Source organism: Rhipicephalus microplus, chromosome 1 (genome assembly GCF_043290135.1).
Source record: "Rhipicephalus microplus isolate Deutch F79 chromosome 1, USDA_Rmic, whole genome shotgun sequence".
Classification (NCBI taxonomy): Eukaryota; Metazoa; Arthropoda; class Arachnida; order Ixodida; family Ixodidae; genus Rhipicephalus; species Rhipicephalus microplus.
The window spans coordinates 226,040,921-226,056,615 of record NC_134700.1 but is presented as its reverse complement, the minus strand read 5'-3'; the positions used below and the strand labels follow the sequence as shown (position 1 = coordinate 226,056,615).

Here is a 15,695-nt window from a genome sequence, read left to right as displayed (position 1 = left end):
AATAAAGTTCATATTTCTGACAAAAACGAATTTTTCGAACTGTTCAATTTTTCAGACTTTTTTTGGTCCCCGCCAGGTCCGAAAAATCGGTCGGCGACTGTACTTTCATAACCTGTGAGATGTGTGCTATCATGTAAGCCGAGTAAGCTTTTGTCCAATGTCATAGTTACATGGCAGCTTTTGTTTAAGAAAATCCACGTTCACTGGTGTTGGGTACGTACACATACTTCATTCCTGTTAAAATGATCAGTTTCGCTCCGTTGTGTATGTAGCTGTCCGAGACTCTTCTTTTTTACCTTGACTGTGCACAGACAAACCACGGACTTCAGGCACTGCAGGAGATTCGTGCCGTGCTTCTTGAAGGGGATGTCTCATCATTCGAGGTCATCCACAGTGGCCTCGTGAGTCGCCTGCTAAGCTTCCTTACAACAGCCAATTGCCATCGAGACGACCGGTTACGCACCTTTCTCCAGGTTTTCCTGCACACCCCACAGGTCAGTTCCTACGTCCACCACTTATGATGTCTGGTCATGGTAACATTAAAGGAACCTTAAGGTGGGAGACTGGAATTTAAATTTTTTTAAATTGTTTGTTTGTTTTTGCAAGCATTTTAGTAGCTGCTACTTTTCGCTCCCCAGGAAGCGGTAGTTTTTCTGTAATGTCATTCTGACAGCCCTGATTCTTGCTGCTGCCAATTTATGAGCACCTTGTCAGAAAGAGAGCTTCTAGAAATGTGCCAACGATGTAAATAAGTCTTTGTTCACTTATTTGGGCTTTGGCGTCTGGTTTGGTTTGGTTGAGACTGCTGATGTCGGGGCAGACCATCAGCAGTCTTGGTGGAAGCCAATACAAAACCAAGCCTCCTAAACATCAGATGGATGAGTAAGGTGGACAGGCAACGAGGGTCAGAGTCTAATCTCGGACACGCCATAGCTACTAAGAGTGTGCAGCTGGCTCTAAATTGGGGCCACTACAATGCTAAGCGGCAGTCGCGAATTTCTGTTGTCTGTTGGCATCCGCATTGCGAAATGTGGACATCTCAATTGTTTGTTGAGTAAACTGTATGCTATTCATTTTTATATTTTTGTCAAAATGTAAATTCATTGCTCTTGTACTGACTGTTCAATCTTGAGGCCTCGATATCCCTGCTGCTAGGGCAGGTACAAAAATTCTTGAAATAAAAGGTCATCATCGTCATCATCAGCCTGACTACGTCCACTGCAGGACAAAGGCCTCTCCCATGTTCCGCCAGTTAACTCGGGCCTGTGCTTGCTGCTGCCAATTTATACCCGCAAACTTCTTAATCTCATCTGCCCTTCTAACCTTCTGTCTCCCCCTAACCAGCTTGCCTTCTCTGGAATCCAGTTAGTTACCCTTAATGACGAGCGGTTATCCTGTCTACGCGCTACATGCCCGGCCCATGTCCATTTCTTCTTCTTGATTTCAGCTATGATATCCTTAACCCCCCGTTTGTTCCCTAATCCACTCTGCTCTCTTCTTGTCTCTTAAGGTTACACCTACCATTTTTTTTTTCCATTGCTCGCTGCGTCGTCCTCAATTTAAGCTGAACCCTCTTTGTAAGTTTCCAGGTTTCAGCTCCGTAGCTAAGTACCGGCAAGATACAGCTGTTATATACCTTTCTCTTGAGGGATAGTGGCAATCTACCTGTCATAATTTGAGATTGCTTGCCAAATGTGCTCCACCCCATTCTTATTCTTCTAGTTACTTCAATCTCATGGTTCGGCTCCGCGGTTATTACCTGTGTTTAAAATTGTGTTTTAATATGTGTTTAAAATTCAAGTACTGGAGCAAAATTTAAAGCACAAGCCTTTTTAATTGATTACTTAATAAAACAGTAAAAGTGCCTAAACACTTCATAGGTGCATGTACAGTAAAGAAGATGACAAAAAGGCTAGGTGTACCATTAGGCACAGTAATGATTTTGTTTCATGCACCTGCACTGTTATTTACTGCATTCCCTCTTCATTCGGACAAAAGTACATCAGCCAGACGGGCAGATGTTTGAGCATTTCAGCTCTTTTAAAGGGGCCCTGCAACACTTTTTGAGCATGGTCGGAAAACGCTGTCGATTGGTTGTAGAGACTTCCGACAAGACGCGAGCCAAATGTTATAGCGCAGCACGCGGCCTGGAATTCACAATAAATTACCAAAGTCAGCTAACAATTGCATTCCCTTTCCTTAACAATGAGCCATTGGCCGATTTGAACATGGCGCGCTGGTCGTTATGGAGATCTCCGCTAAAAGCCGTCACTTGTCCGCGCGCTCGCGATCGCACTAAAAAAGCCGCGTATTCGAAGAAAAAAAAAGTGCTCAAGGTCTCTAGGAGCTCGTAACGTATTTTGTTTGCCCATCCCATCCCTCCCTGCTTAGCTTCCAGTGCTTTCGTCGGGACGAGATAAGAAAAAATGCGATTGCACTGTATGAGAAATCTTTGTAATTCCGCTCGTACTGGATGGATTCTTGACATTTTCGCGGCGTTGAATTTGTAAGGCAGTAAGCTTTTCTAGTGAACTAATTTTATGGTTACTAAAAAAAGGTGTTTCAGGGCCCCTTTAAAGGTTCACCATACTCGCATCTTGCAAAGTATTATTGGCAGTGCAGTTGTGAATTATAATAAGGTGTCTTGAGAGAACATGGAAACTTTTTTTAATTTTCAAGAACGATCTTGTATGTGTCTGCCAGCCATCACTGAGCCTACACCCTTGTGTGTTTAGTTTCCTTTCCGCTAGCCCGGCACCTATGCTTGCCATGTGAAAAAAATAAGACAATTCTTAAGTCTGCGCTGTATTTTGCTTGTCTTCAGTTTATAGCATCTTTGACTGCATTGCCTTTTGTGTTTTTTTTTTGTTATCAAAGCTGATCAAGATGTGGCATCATGGTATTCATTGTTGTATCAGTTGTTCTTTCTTTGGTAACATCTGCCTGTCCATACTAAGCACACTTGCTTCAAGTTGACAACCACGTCCCCATTCTCCTCCAAAAAAAATGTATCTGCGTATGCCTCCGCTTCCACTGCCACTGCGCTCAACTTGGCGTAGGCAGTATGAGTCGAGGAGCATGACTGGGATTCAGAAGGGCTCTTTTTACGTAGATGTACGTTTTATTTATGGTGGGGGGGGGAGTCATTCCTTTGGGGTTGAAATTCATGTGGCCTTGCTGTGTGTGCAATGTTGTCACGTAATTTGAGATTTTGCACTGGAAATCATTAATAAATGCAGCCAGTGTAACGAATTCCACAAAAGTTGGCTTGGTGGTGTTCGAATTCGCTGCAGTACAATCCGGATGTGGTGTATGACCACGTTATTCCGTCTCCGGGCCCGCTGAGCGCCTTGGTACAAAAGCTCAACGCCTGCGTGAGCCAGCTGGAGCAGTTCCCAGTCAAGGTAAGGTTGCAGGGCCGCTCCTAACTTAACTAGCAGATGCCGCAGTTAACTAGCAGATGCCGGCAGTATTTGCTGGCAAATAGGAATAAAATTCAACTATGCAGTAGTTTAGAGAGAGTGAGCTAGTTGTCAACCTAAACAGCTCTTCCTGGACAATAGCATAAGGTCTGTATTGCCAGGTCACTGCAATTGTTCCTGTTCGTCTCTAATTGAATGATAGTTAGCCCACAGCTGAAAGTAACTGACAGCTTTTTTTTGTCACTAGTGACGTACAATGCTTTAAGCGTGCATCAGTGCATTTTTTAAACAGCATGTCACGTTGCGACTCCCCAATAATGGCTTGTTTTACGGTTCCTTTCATGTTTACAGGTACATGATCTTCCTGGTGCTGTTGGAGGTGGCAGAGGCACTTCTGCACTCAAGTTCTTCAACACCCATCAGCTCAAGGTACATACATATATTCCGCTGTAGCTTTCATTCATGAAGCACGATTTTGAAGTGCTAAATTATGCAGTCAAACGCCACTTTTATAATGCTGCTTTTGTCTCCAGCATACGTCATATGAGGTATCCAGAATTTGCTGCATATATTTTGAGCTTGTAAAGACAGTATCTGTAGTCTCAGCCACTCAATACTAAAAGAAATGATGCACCCGTTATTGGTGAGGGCAGGGGTGCACTCAATTTTTATACATTAAGTCATCACTTAATGCACTTGTCATCGGCATGGAACAAGCCATCCGGCTCAAGCAGTCAATGAATACATTAGGCCCTTTTGACTTGTGTGAGCATTCATCGCAACTGCGTTTGAGCTGTTATGTATGTGTTAAGCAGGTGCAGTGAACTTTTGTTATATTGAATGTTCAAAAATTTCAAAATTCAATTTTCAAAAATTAACGACCATTTAAAAATATCCCTTCGTATGTCCATCAGTTTAATGTAAAATTATTTCACTGCATTGAATTTATGAATACCAAATGTTTCAAAATAATCTATTGAATTTTGTTGCCATTGTATCTCCACGACACTTCAAAGTACAGTGCAGTCCACTTATAACGATACCACATATAACGATATATCGGTTATAACGATGGGTCGACTTAACAGTCTCATTTTATGCATTGGTGCTATGGGGAAAAAAACCATATATAACGATATGTTATCCACCGCATATCGGATACAACGATGAAAAGTTTGCCGTGGACGGCATGTTTCATTCAGAATAATCGTAACATTTAGATTGATAAGTTCCTCTGAAACGAACTATGCCGAGACAAGACGAAAAGTTAGCGTAGGCGAGTACCTGCCGCCACTGCAGCACAGCGCCGGCAGCGCGTCCCGGCCGTTCAAAAAGCCGAGGAGAGCATCGCGAGTTGGCGCGACGCGCTACAGATGGCGCCAGCTGTGTCACGTTTTGCGCCTCGCCGCGCGTCGACCGCAGAGAGGCTGAGAGAATTTAAAAAAAAAATGCGAAAAGCAAAGCGCTGCGCTCCGCGGCTCCCCGCCTTCTACAACGGCAAGCCGGCAAGCTACTCGTAGCTTGCCGAACGAAAGCGGGAAAGAGAGAGAAAATAAAAAAAGCGAAAAGCAAAGCGGCGCGGCGGCATCGGGGCGGGGCCTCGTTGGCATTCCGGCTGTGTACCTCTGGCTGTGCTTTCTTCCTCCCACTGCTCCCACCCCGCCGTCGGTCAGTCTCTCTTCCTCAGCGAACCCGTGATGCGTTCTTCGGAGTAAGAAATAAAGTCTTGTTTTTGACATCCTACTATCTACAATATTTATTAATTGGTGAAAATAGCGAAATGAAGCCTGGAGCTACAAAAGGTACGTCCGGCGACGATTTTTTGGCGGCAGTCCAGATATAACGATCACCGGTTATAACGATCATATTTTTAGGTTTTCTCGATATCACTATAAGTGGACTGCACTGTAATGAACGTAGCATTTTAAAAAGCTACTTCTGGCAGGGGAAACAGCTCTCAACATCATACATGCCACTATCATCATCATCAGAATGCCTGCACATTTCTCTGCACGTTTGCCCAATTAAAATGTACGACAGCCCTATTGCCATCTCCTGTACTAGTTTCCGCGTGTGGCTTTGCCTCATTGCATGTGTTGTCAGGTGGCTCTGTCTGTACGCTTGTTATGCGGCAGACACAGCGTGCAGACAGTTTCCTCGCCTTTAATCTTGGTGTTTATACATTCACAATAAGCTCAGGAAGCAGCACGAAAGTAATGCAATACGAGTGGCTGATGGGATGAAGTCGTCGACGTTTACCTATACATGCTTCAATAACGTTTAGACATTACGCACAGTGCAACGACTAAATATGCACGTTAGCAGGACTGATGACTAATAAGGTCCATACCACTTGTCGTGGTACAGAAACTGCTATGAGGATGACGAAAAAGGTGATGTGAAAACGCCCCCTGCATATTAACGCAAACAATTGGTATCTAACACCGATGCTTCGAAGTGCATAACGAGAATGTACACTCTGAAGAGTTCGTCTTGCAGCAGTTGAGCTGCTGCACCCATCAGACAGAGATAGGCACTGGCTGCAATTTCGCATTCCCGCCCTGGGCCGAATGCTTGCCGGAGGCAGGCCAGCCTGGCCCGGCCCGGCGCGAGTTGATGAAAGACGCAACAAAGCACATGGCAACAGAAAAATTAAAATGTATTTACTTTGAAAAAAATATCACTGGCCCCTTTACTGCAGCAAAACAAAAGCACGACTTTAATAATTTTTATACTTTTTCTATAGTGGGCTTCAAGTCAAACACCACCAGTGAACTTGAAATCGCTCCGCGTAAATATCGGAAACAAATCTCCAAGGCTACGCTTGTGTGGTGCATGCGTCAAAACCGATTACAGGGGGTGAAGGCCCACTGTGACCGCTAATTATCAGTTGTCATAGGAGAACTTAACCATTCCTGAAATTTCCTGCAGTACCACGAAGATTGCCTTTTTCTTTCTGGCTCAAAATGACAGGCGAAAATTCCACGAAAAAGGAAAAATTCTCTGCACGGAACATCACTTACATACATCCCAGCCTTTAATAGGCAGAAGGTTCATACATGTACACTACTAAAAAAAATCATTGCATGAGCGGTTCTCAAAATGCAGCCTCGGCCATAATGTGCCACTTATTGTGAAAAACTTGGGAGCATCCAATGTCCTCAGCTTCTTACACGTGGACATATCCCAGGGACACATTCACGGGCTGTAATGTGTGTGTGCAGCACGCTCTGAATCTACATGCGTACATTTTTCAAGTACGTGTTTCATCATGCAAGCAGTGCTAGCACGGAAATCGTACTCAAGTTGAGAACTTTTGCTTGTATTTTTTGGACTTTGGTTTTGTTTACATTCTCACATCTGCCTGTTCATGTTGCAGTGCAACCTTCAGAGGCATCCATCCTGTTCTAACCTGCGGCAGTGGCGAGGGGGACCTGTGAAAATAGATCCCTTGGCACTGGTCCAGGCCATTGAACGGTACCTGGTAATCCGGGGCTATGGGAGGATACGAGTGAGTGCCTTTTCAGTTGGAGGAATTCTTAGCTGGCCCTTGTGTGCGGTATGTGGGTGGTCACAGGTGTGCTTTTCTTCCATGTGAAGTGCAGTGCTCGCCGAGGGGTGAATGCAAAAATATCTCTAGTGTTGTAGATAGTGCCAGCCTCTTTTTTGTATCTTGTTGCATTGTGTTCTTTGCTATGCATCAAAGTTTGGAAGTGAAGGTCTCACTCAACTTTCGCTGAATTTCGCTAGTGACCAACATCAGCTGGTCATCATGAACACTTTGTCTGCTTTTAACAATCTGGCAACTACAAATGTGAACTTGGCACTGACCAAGTGAATAGCTCAACAGTTATCTTGAACTGTAGTCGGCTCTCGTCTTTCTGATGCTTAGTCTTGCGTGTACACATACTGGAAAAACTGCATAACGAGGGCATTCTGTGTGGCCATGATGTTCATTGCAAATACACGGGTTGTTTACCTTGCTTACATCTTCCAATATTATTTTTTCTTTATATTGCAGGATGAAGATGATGGTGGTAGTGATGAAGAAAATTCAGACGAAGACATTGATGACACTATGGTGCGCTACTTTTCGAGCTCTTCCAGTTTTGATACACAAGTGTTGTACTTATCAGCGACTAATTTCTACTGGTCTAGGACACATCTTTTCTGTGCAGCATGGCAAGGTTGTCTGCAGTGTTGAACATGTACGTGCACAGGCAGAGGCAGTCAGTCGCATCTAAAAAGGAGGGGCACATGAGGTGCACACAGAAAGATTTATATTGATTTAGAACGTTCATTAACTGTAAAATGCTGCAGTGCGTCCTTTAAGGGGGCAGACTGGTCTTAGACATTTTTTGTTTATTTCTTCAGTGATCTTTGATCAAACTGCACAGGGTTATGTAGTTTTTTCTGCTGATATTAAATACTTAATTAGTTTTCCTGTAACTTATCTTGTCCCTGATACAACTTAAGTTCACCCCTATTGTTTAAGGCTGCCGTAGAAAAAAAAGTGCTTAATTAAAAGTAATGTTTAAGATATGCCAACATAGACTAATGACTATAGAGTGAACGTATGCAAGATTTTTTTTTGTTTTTAGGCATTTCTTGGTTATTCTACAGCAAAATGAACTATTCATTTTCAAAAGCAAATGCAATTGGGTTACAATTTGGATGAGTAATTAATTAAAGCGGCTTAGGCTCTAAATTCTGCTCCCATACTTGCATTCTACACATACAGGTTTCCACTGCAAAAGGAATTATTGTTGTAGCTGCCCTAGCTGCACAGATATTGAGGCCTCAAAATCTCAAAACTGAACAATGGTAAATTTACTTTTTTGAGAAAATAGGAAAAAAACGGAAAACACAGTTTTTTCAAGAAGCAACAATCATGGTGTGCATGTTTTGCAATCCTCATAAAGGCACTCAAAATTGGTAGTAGAGTTTTAGGCACAGGTGCTGGCAAATTATAAAGAAGCCTCAAAGTCGGTTCCTCATTTTTTTGCAGGTTCTGCATGTTAACAGCACCAAGAATCTGGACAGTTAGAATGACATTACAAAAAAATTACTACTTCCTGGTGTGTGAAAGTTTGCAGAGGGATAGAAAAATACTTGCATAAACCAAATATGTCAATTTTAAAAAATGATTTTTTTTTGTCACTTTTAGGTCCCAAAGACCCGTCTGCCCCCTTAACTTCCTGTAGGAATGAATTTTATAGTGCTAGGGGCAAAATAGAACTTATAAATGTAGTGATGTTAGGGAGATTTCATTTTTATCTTTAGTCTTTCTTTGGAATTCATGGTCAAATATCAGGGGGAAATAAGTGCCTAATCTTAGACTGTAGTTTAAGAGCATGGATGTCAGTTTTCTATACTGTTTCTTTTGCATTCTGAAACACAAAGGATTAATACTAGATTTACAACCCTAGAAAGTATTGCTGCACGTATGAGAAATGTTGCACCATTTCTCATACATTCTTTATTTTAATGAAGTTATCTTTTAGTTAGAACCTCTGATCTGGGCTTCACGTTTTGTGTTACGTAGTGTGAAATAGTGACTCCTGTGTAATTCACTCAACCACTTGTAACAAAGGTGAATATTCTGCATGTTTTGGGCTCAACTTGAACAAAGTTGGGTACCGTAGCAACCAACGACATTAATTGTCGCCCACCATTTCTTTGGATTGTGCAGGCTGCCATGATGATAAACCAAGGCCAAGCACGACATAAACTACAGTTCCTCATTGGGGACCACCCGCTACCGTACGGCATGACTGTGTACCAGGCCATCCGGCAGTACAGCGGTGCCAGTCCTGATGGCCAGGAGAATGACACAGAATCTGAAAACCCGATGGGTTACGCGAACATATGGGTGCAGACGCATACTATTTGGTGAGTGATGTGTGTGCTGTGGGTCCGAAATAGACATTGCCGAACTAAGTTTATTTATTTAATAATACTGTCAACCCTCACTTGAGGGTCATAATAGGGAGGGAGTACAATAGTAAGTACAAACAGAAAACCAAAACAACTGGCACTCAAATAGCAATGCACACAAGAAACCAAAATTGGCAGTAGTTCAGTTCAATCATGACCAAAATAAGCATCAATTTCTCTGTCAAAAGATTGCACATCGGTACTATTAACAACATGATGGGGTAAACGATTCCATTGTTCTATAGCATCCGGAAAAAAAAATGACCATGAAAGTTATCTGCATGCACGTCCTTGCCTGGTTGTCGGGAGCAACATCAATGTACAGTGGACTTAAAGCGCAAGAAAATTTGTTTCATATATAAGTTATATTTAAGTAAAGTCCACAGAGTGAATGAAATAGTGCTTTATTTCAAAACGTTCGTGTAGTATGTGACCAGCAGCATAGGCATGTTTTTGAAGTAGCGTGGGTGCTTTTTATTTCCCCACAAACACCACAGTGAACTTTTCATCACCGTCCATATTGGCACCTACTAGTACTGTAATAAGATTTTCGCTTCGTTTTCCTCCCGCACCGGTTTCTCCCTTATAAGTAACTCTTAGTAGGTAGTGCTGTGTTAACTCTTATCCAGCACAGTGGTCACCCCAGGTAACCACGACCTTTTGATTTTTTTCCCTCTTCAAACACGCAAGCCCCGCGTGTCGGATTTTCAATGGGGACGTTTTTTAAAGCTTTCGACAATCAAACAGCGAGACCGAGATGATGCCACTTTGTTTGGGCTTCTATGTGACATGCTACGTTCGCTTTCTTCTGGCTGCCATCACCCTCAAGGTGCGCTAGGCGGTCGACATGATATATTTTTATAGATATAAAAGTAAGGGCTGTCGCTACTATGTTCACAGTGTAGGAGCGCATGTTGTATGAGTAGGTAATGCTAAGGAATATTGAAATGAAGAGCCGTATTTGGTCAGTACAGAGCGCCAGGTCACTGAAGTTGGTGGTCACCCCCAGTGACCATCATGCATGACTGGTGGTACACATTATGGGAGCTATGGCTGCGGGGGCGCTGACCAGAGAATAAGAGAACTATAAACGATGGTATGCTCAGCAGCTGCTGACACACCATTGAGCGCCATCAGCAAGAGGATATCATCATCATCATTGAATCATCAAGGCTTGGACGAGTAAAGATGTGTTCTCTCGTGCCTCGGTATCGCGTCTAAGGGGTTCCTAGCCAGCCACCGCCCAGAACTCTGCAATATATTGTTACAGATAAGACGCGATGCCGTATCGACGAGGCTGTGGATAAGATGTATTTAAAGCCAGCAGTAATGGTGTGATTGGTTCACCAGCGATCGAGCGGAGACAACCCTTTGTTTTCCTTGTAAGGCACACATGCGCGTCGCCCCCCAAAATATCAATATGCATAATGCATGCACGTACCAATATATTCTCCAACTTGGAACTTTCCTGAATTGTGAGATTCTTAATATCGACCTCATGCATTGTTCAGCAGATAGTCTTCAGTCTACCAACACGAATGAAACTCTTAGAAAGTGTACTATTTTTGTTTTTGTCCTTTTATCTTGATAGTCGATCATCATGTCATCTGAGTTGCTAATACAGTCAAACCTCGTTAGTACGCTCCCTCTTCAAGCATAGTAACATAATTGCAAAGAATCCCCGACCGAGTCTCATAGAGACCAATGCATTCGTGGACTGCTTAAGCTGTAGTAGTTTGTCTTATCCCTACCAGTTAGGGCATATGAATTGGGTACCACAATGACATTTCGCGCCATAAAAGTTTATGGCGCCACTGAACTTGCAGACACCACAATGTGCCGCGAACAGTTTTCCTGTCATGTTGATAAGTGCGGAGATGACTTTGCGAGTACTCATCGGGAAAAAAACGAAGGCGAGCGGGTGACCACCGGCAAACGAGGCGGTATGACTTATCACTGCGAAAAGCCTTATCTCCGTAAGCATCACCGGCTATTTGCTCAGGCACGTGTGTAACGTAGCGTCACTTGAAGCCTGCTGCACACTTTTAGTAGACGACTACCTGAACACGCTGGGCCACTAATCACTGCCGCTTCGTTGTGCGCAACTGTGTTCAAGCGCGCACCGCTTTACATAAACACAAGCAGCACGCAGCACAAAGTTTAGTGTTGCGGGCCGCGGCACCAAGAAACCTTGCTGTGTTATGCCAAGACGGGCAGCGTACAGCAAGCTTAGTGCTGTTGCAACCATCCTGCACGATTTTATTTAGCTACAGCGCAAACGCCCCTCCATCCGCTGCCAGAACTACTAGAGCATCGCGAAGAGCGCAATGCTTGCGGAAGGTTCGTTGTCGCCACGTTAACCTAGCAGGCTACTTGCCGCATCTGTGCATGGCCTGAAGCGAAGTGGGTGTACTCTACAGCAACCGGATCAGCAGCCACGGTATGCACCGAGAAAGCGAAGCGCTGCACACTACTAACCATGCAGTGACCGATTTGGCTCTCTGCGACCAAACTGCATTTCAGAAAGAAAGAAAAAAAAGAAGAGTAAAGAGAAAAAAAAGACTGAGTCAGCTGTCGCTTGGAACCAGACCATGAGAAAGCTATCACGGACAGCAGATTTTGTCCATTCTGTCGCTGTACCATGCTGTGTATCCCAGACCTCGAAGTAGTTTCGAAATGCTCTTTAACGTCCCCATCGTGTGCTATTGGACAGTTGTGCGAGAGTCAGAATCATTTCTGCACTTTAGCAAAAAGAAAAAAATGACTTTGTGGTGGGCACTTTGGGCATTCTTTCCAGTGGTACTGAATTTATTCCTTTTTTGGCGCTGATGGCACATGTCAGGAGACGCAAATTTGTAGCTGGTTAAGAAAGGGAAAGAAGACAACCACCCGTTTGTAGCACAAACCCACAAGGAAATTCATACAGATTTCTTAGAAACAAAAGCCTCTGTCTTTTTTTTTTCAGCAACCTAGACCGTTTTGGCAACCTAGGGTCCAAGGACTCTTAGCTGCCATCTAGGGGAAAGGATATAATTCCTCTGAAGCTTGCCGTTTCGATTAAAGTTCTCTCTCTCTCTCTCTGAATTTTTTTGTACGCCGTCGTTCTCATCTGTATTCTCTCCATGGCGAACTTCCCACGCTGGACAGCTTCTTCAACCTTCTCTTTGTTCTCGAGTATCCTTGGCAGCGTGGACTTTGTAATGTTGATTTTCTTTCCAATTTCTGTCTTCGATGGGTGTTGTGGTCAAATTCTTTGATGGTTCTTGCTTTCGTTGTGAGAAAAAGTGTATTGGGCTGACGTTTTTATTTTGTTGTTGTTGTTTCCATCTCAAACTTATGAGTCGTCGGTCATGGCGAGACACACGTGAACATGTGCACCAACTGGATTGGCTTGGCTTACTTCGGTGCATTTCATAGGTGGTAGACTTCGGTGACCGTTTGCAAAGTTAATGGATTTTGCATGTTTTCGTTTCATTTAATCGATGTAAGCAAAAAGGATGTTCAGTTTACCCAAGACATGTCATCATTAAAGGGACCCTAAAGGCAACTATCAAGTCGATGTTGATCGTTGAAATAGCGGTCCAGAAACCTCGTAGTGTTACTTTTGTGCCAAAGGAAGGGCTTATTTTGAAATAAAATCGCGTTTTAGTGGCCTGCATTGGGTTAGTGCACTTCAAGTTACCCACCTCATGAAGCGGACTGATTTGTGTCACTGTTGCCGTGCACAACATTGCCCGGCTCTACTGCCTGATCGCCGACACTAGTTCGAAAGAAAGCAGAGGGAGCCACAGCAGCTACAACAGCCATTGATCAATTTCCTGCCATTGGCCCCGAGATCGCAGATGTGTTTTGGTTCAACTGCGCCCCGCTAGATAGCACGACCTGTCCAGTTTAGCCACGCCAAAATTGAATTTTCGTATCATTCGCGTCTTTCCCCATAGTGATGTCCGGTGGTTCTTTTTTCCATGATTCAAGCAGGAAAAAACAAGCACCATTTTATTGTCTCTTGATGCACGCTAGGTTCTTTATTTAGGGCAGCTAGATCGATTACTAGCAATTGTTGGTGGTTTGTCTGACGTCATTTTGAGAAGCACATTTTGAGAAGGTCCTGCTGCGGCGCGTGTATTCTTGTGCATTTACCTTAATTTCTCGTTAAGTAGCGCACTGCTGTTGAAAATATTGTTGATTTAAATGTTGTCATGCATTGAGCTCTCATTCTGACTTGAATTGTTATTTGACTTTAGTGTCCTTTTAAATAAACGAGACCAACCAAATGTGCTTACATAGTTTTGTTTATGCAGATTTTCCGTGTAGCAGAGTTTCGTTTAATGGGAAAATACTGTAGATATTAAATGTATATAAATGAATTTGCTTGGTTTGTCATATGGAAGAAAGTTTGCAGGCAGGAGCATTAGTATTACAACCCTTTACAGTAGACTCAGGAACTCAGTAGACTCAGGAACTCAGGACTCAGTAGACTCAGGACTGCTGCTCAAGTGGAACGACTGCCTCAGGTGTAATTACTTTCGTACTTGTATACTGCACTTTCGTTCATCTCTCAGTAAATGGAACTCGTCTTAAATAGAACATATATTCTTGGTCCCTTCAGGTTCCATTTATTGAGAGTCTACTGTATTGTGCACTCTGTGTTGGCAGGTACCGTCCTGTACCTGAGGATGATCGTGGTGGAGCAGCCTCAAGTTCAAGTCGAGCGGGCCAGTCGTCGTCAGCACCAAGCCTTTCTAGTCGCCGGAACAAAAGCTCCTCTGGCTCAAAATCTGCTCCCAAAAAGAAAGATGATCTCTGGAATGGTGAGGCTTGCTACGCACTACTTGTCCTTTGTGGCTGTCTGGCTCTGATTATTTTATGCAGGCTACTTTGGGAATCCCTATATGCCAAATTTCAGTGAACATTGCTTCTGCAGTAAGAGCAAGTGCAGTGGTAGTCTCAATTGCGGTTGAGCTCTGTGTTTGATGTCTGATGAATGGGCAGCATACGAAAAAGCCTTGATGAGCAAGCATTGAAGGCACGCATGCAAGAGGGACAGGCTTAAGGATATCTTGCCCATTTTTTCAGCCAATGGTGGTCTTGGGAAAAAAATGGATGCCGTTTACAATTTTGGCTTATATGTAGAGCACAAGTAAATTTGAGCAGTCATTGCTTAAGTGCAATACAGCCTCACTACATGAGGTTTTTTGAGCACACAGGCATTTAAATGCATTGGCAGCAGTAAACGCACGAATCTGCAATGTGCAGGAATCTGAGCAGTCTTTGTTTGATCTAGAAGGATATATATGTTGAGAAATCGTGCAGTGTGTGCACATAAAAGGTCTGTATATTTACATGTTTTTTCGACTGTTCAATGTCGGCATTGATGAAAAACCATGACCTAAAAAAGCGTAGAAAAATAAAGCTTAGCCTTGGAATGCTGCGAATAAACTAATGTAACAGCTTCTCTGCAGTGAATTTTGTTTCTGAAAGCTATATAGTGTGTCGTGACGTCATTACCTAGAAGGTAATTGTGTGGGGGCAGCATACTGCATTCTTTCGGCACTAGCTCCAGCCTGCTTGGTGACCTGCTACGGTACTATATCAATTCTCGAAAGAAGTAGTGACGGCAAAAGAAGCGATTGAGTGAACTGGAGTCATTCGCTTGTGTAGCTGTTCGAAGCCCGCGTGTTAGAACAATGATTTCACTAACCTTCATTAATGCTAGTATGTTCGTATGGAAAACGATGGGTTTACTGCTTGCTTTTGTTTTTACAGAAGGCGTAGTACCCGAGACTGCCTCACTGCTGCACCAGCACCTCAGTTCAACGTTGCCCGAGTCGGTCACTATCCAAGATCCATCTTTGCCTGTGATTGCACTGCTCAGAGTTGTCTATGCCCTCTCACAGCATTGGGGTTATCTGTATGAGGTACCTGCCAATTTACGTTGTCCGTTTTTTTTTTATTACTGGGATAAAAAAATTGACTTACTTTTTGCTCTCTGATAAATTCGCAAGTTTGCATACATGCAGAGGAGTTGTGGATTAAAATTTAGTCAGAAGGAAGTACAGAGTCGCGTTTTGAAGGAATTGCCAATTTCTGTAATTGCTATATGTGGCCAAAGTGCTTGAATAAAGGTTTTGTGAAACTCTTGTAGCAATATATTTGTAGGGGCATGCGGAAATATTTGAATGTTTTTTTCAAGAGTGTTTACTGTTCGATTTGAGTCGATTCACACTGGATTACTATTTAAAGTGATCAAACTTTCAGAAAATAAATGTAATAAGTTTAGTTTGCTTAAAGGGCCACTCACCAGGTTTGACAATTTTGAGCTGACAAGCGCAATGC

The 15,695-nt window shown here is 43.2% G+C and overlaps 1 protein-coding gene across 7 annotated transcripts in view; it reads left to right on the top strand.

The window, feature by feature from the left end:
- ctrip (E3 ubiquitin-protein ligase ctrip) overlaps nucleotides 1–15,695 on the top strand; it is a 125,897-nt gene that overhangs the window by 87,724 nt on the left and 22,478 nt on the right. For all 7 annotated transcript variants that reach the window (XM_037412410.2, XM_037412408.2, XM_037412414.2 and 4 more), the window contains exons 21-28: nucleotides 312–494; nucleotides 3,294–3,404; nucleotides 3,774–3,851; nucleotides 6,802–6,933; nucleotides 7,444–7,503; nucleotides 9,115–9,314; nucleotides 14,016–14,170; nucleotides 15,126–15,277. In XM_037412410.2, the coding sequence (XP_037268307.2) occupies nucleotides 312–494; nucleotides 3,294–3,404; nucleotides 3,774–3,851; nucleotides 6,802–6,933; nucleotides 7,444–7,503; nucleotides 9,115–9,314; nucleotides 14,016–14,170; nucleotides 15,126–15,277 (1,071 nt within the window). The remainder of the gene's footprint in view (nucleotides 1–311; nucleotides 495–3,293; nucleotides 3,405–3,773; nucleotides 3,852–6,801; nucleotides 6,934–7,443; nucleotides 7,504–9,114; nucleotides 9,315–14,015; nucleotides 14,171–15,125; nucleotides 15,278–15,695) is intronic.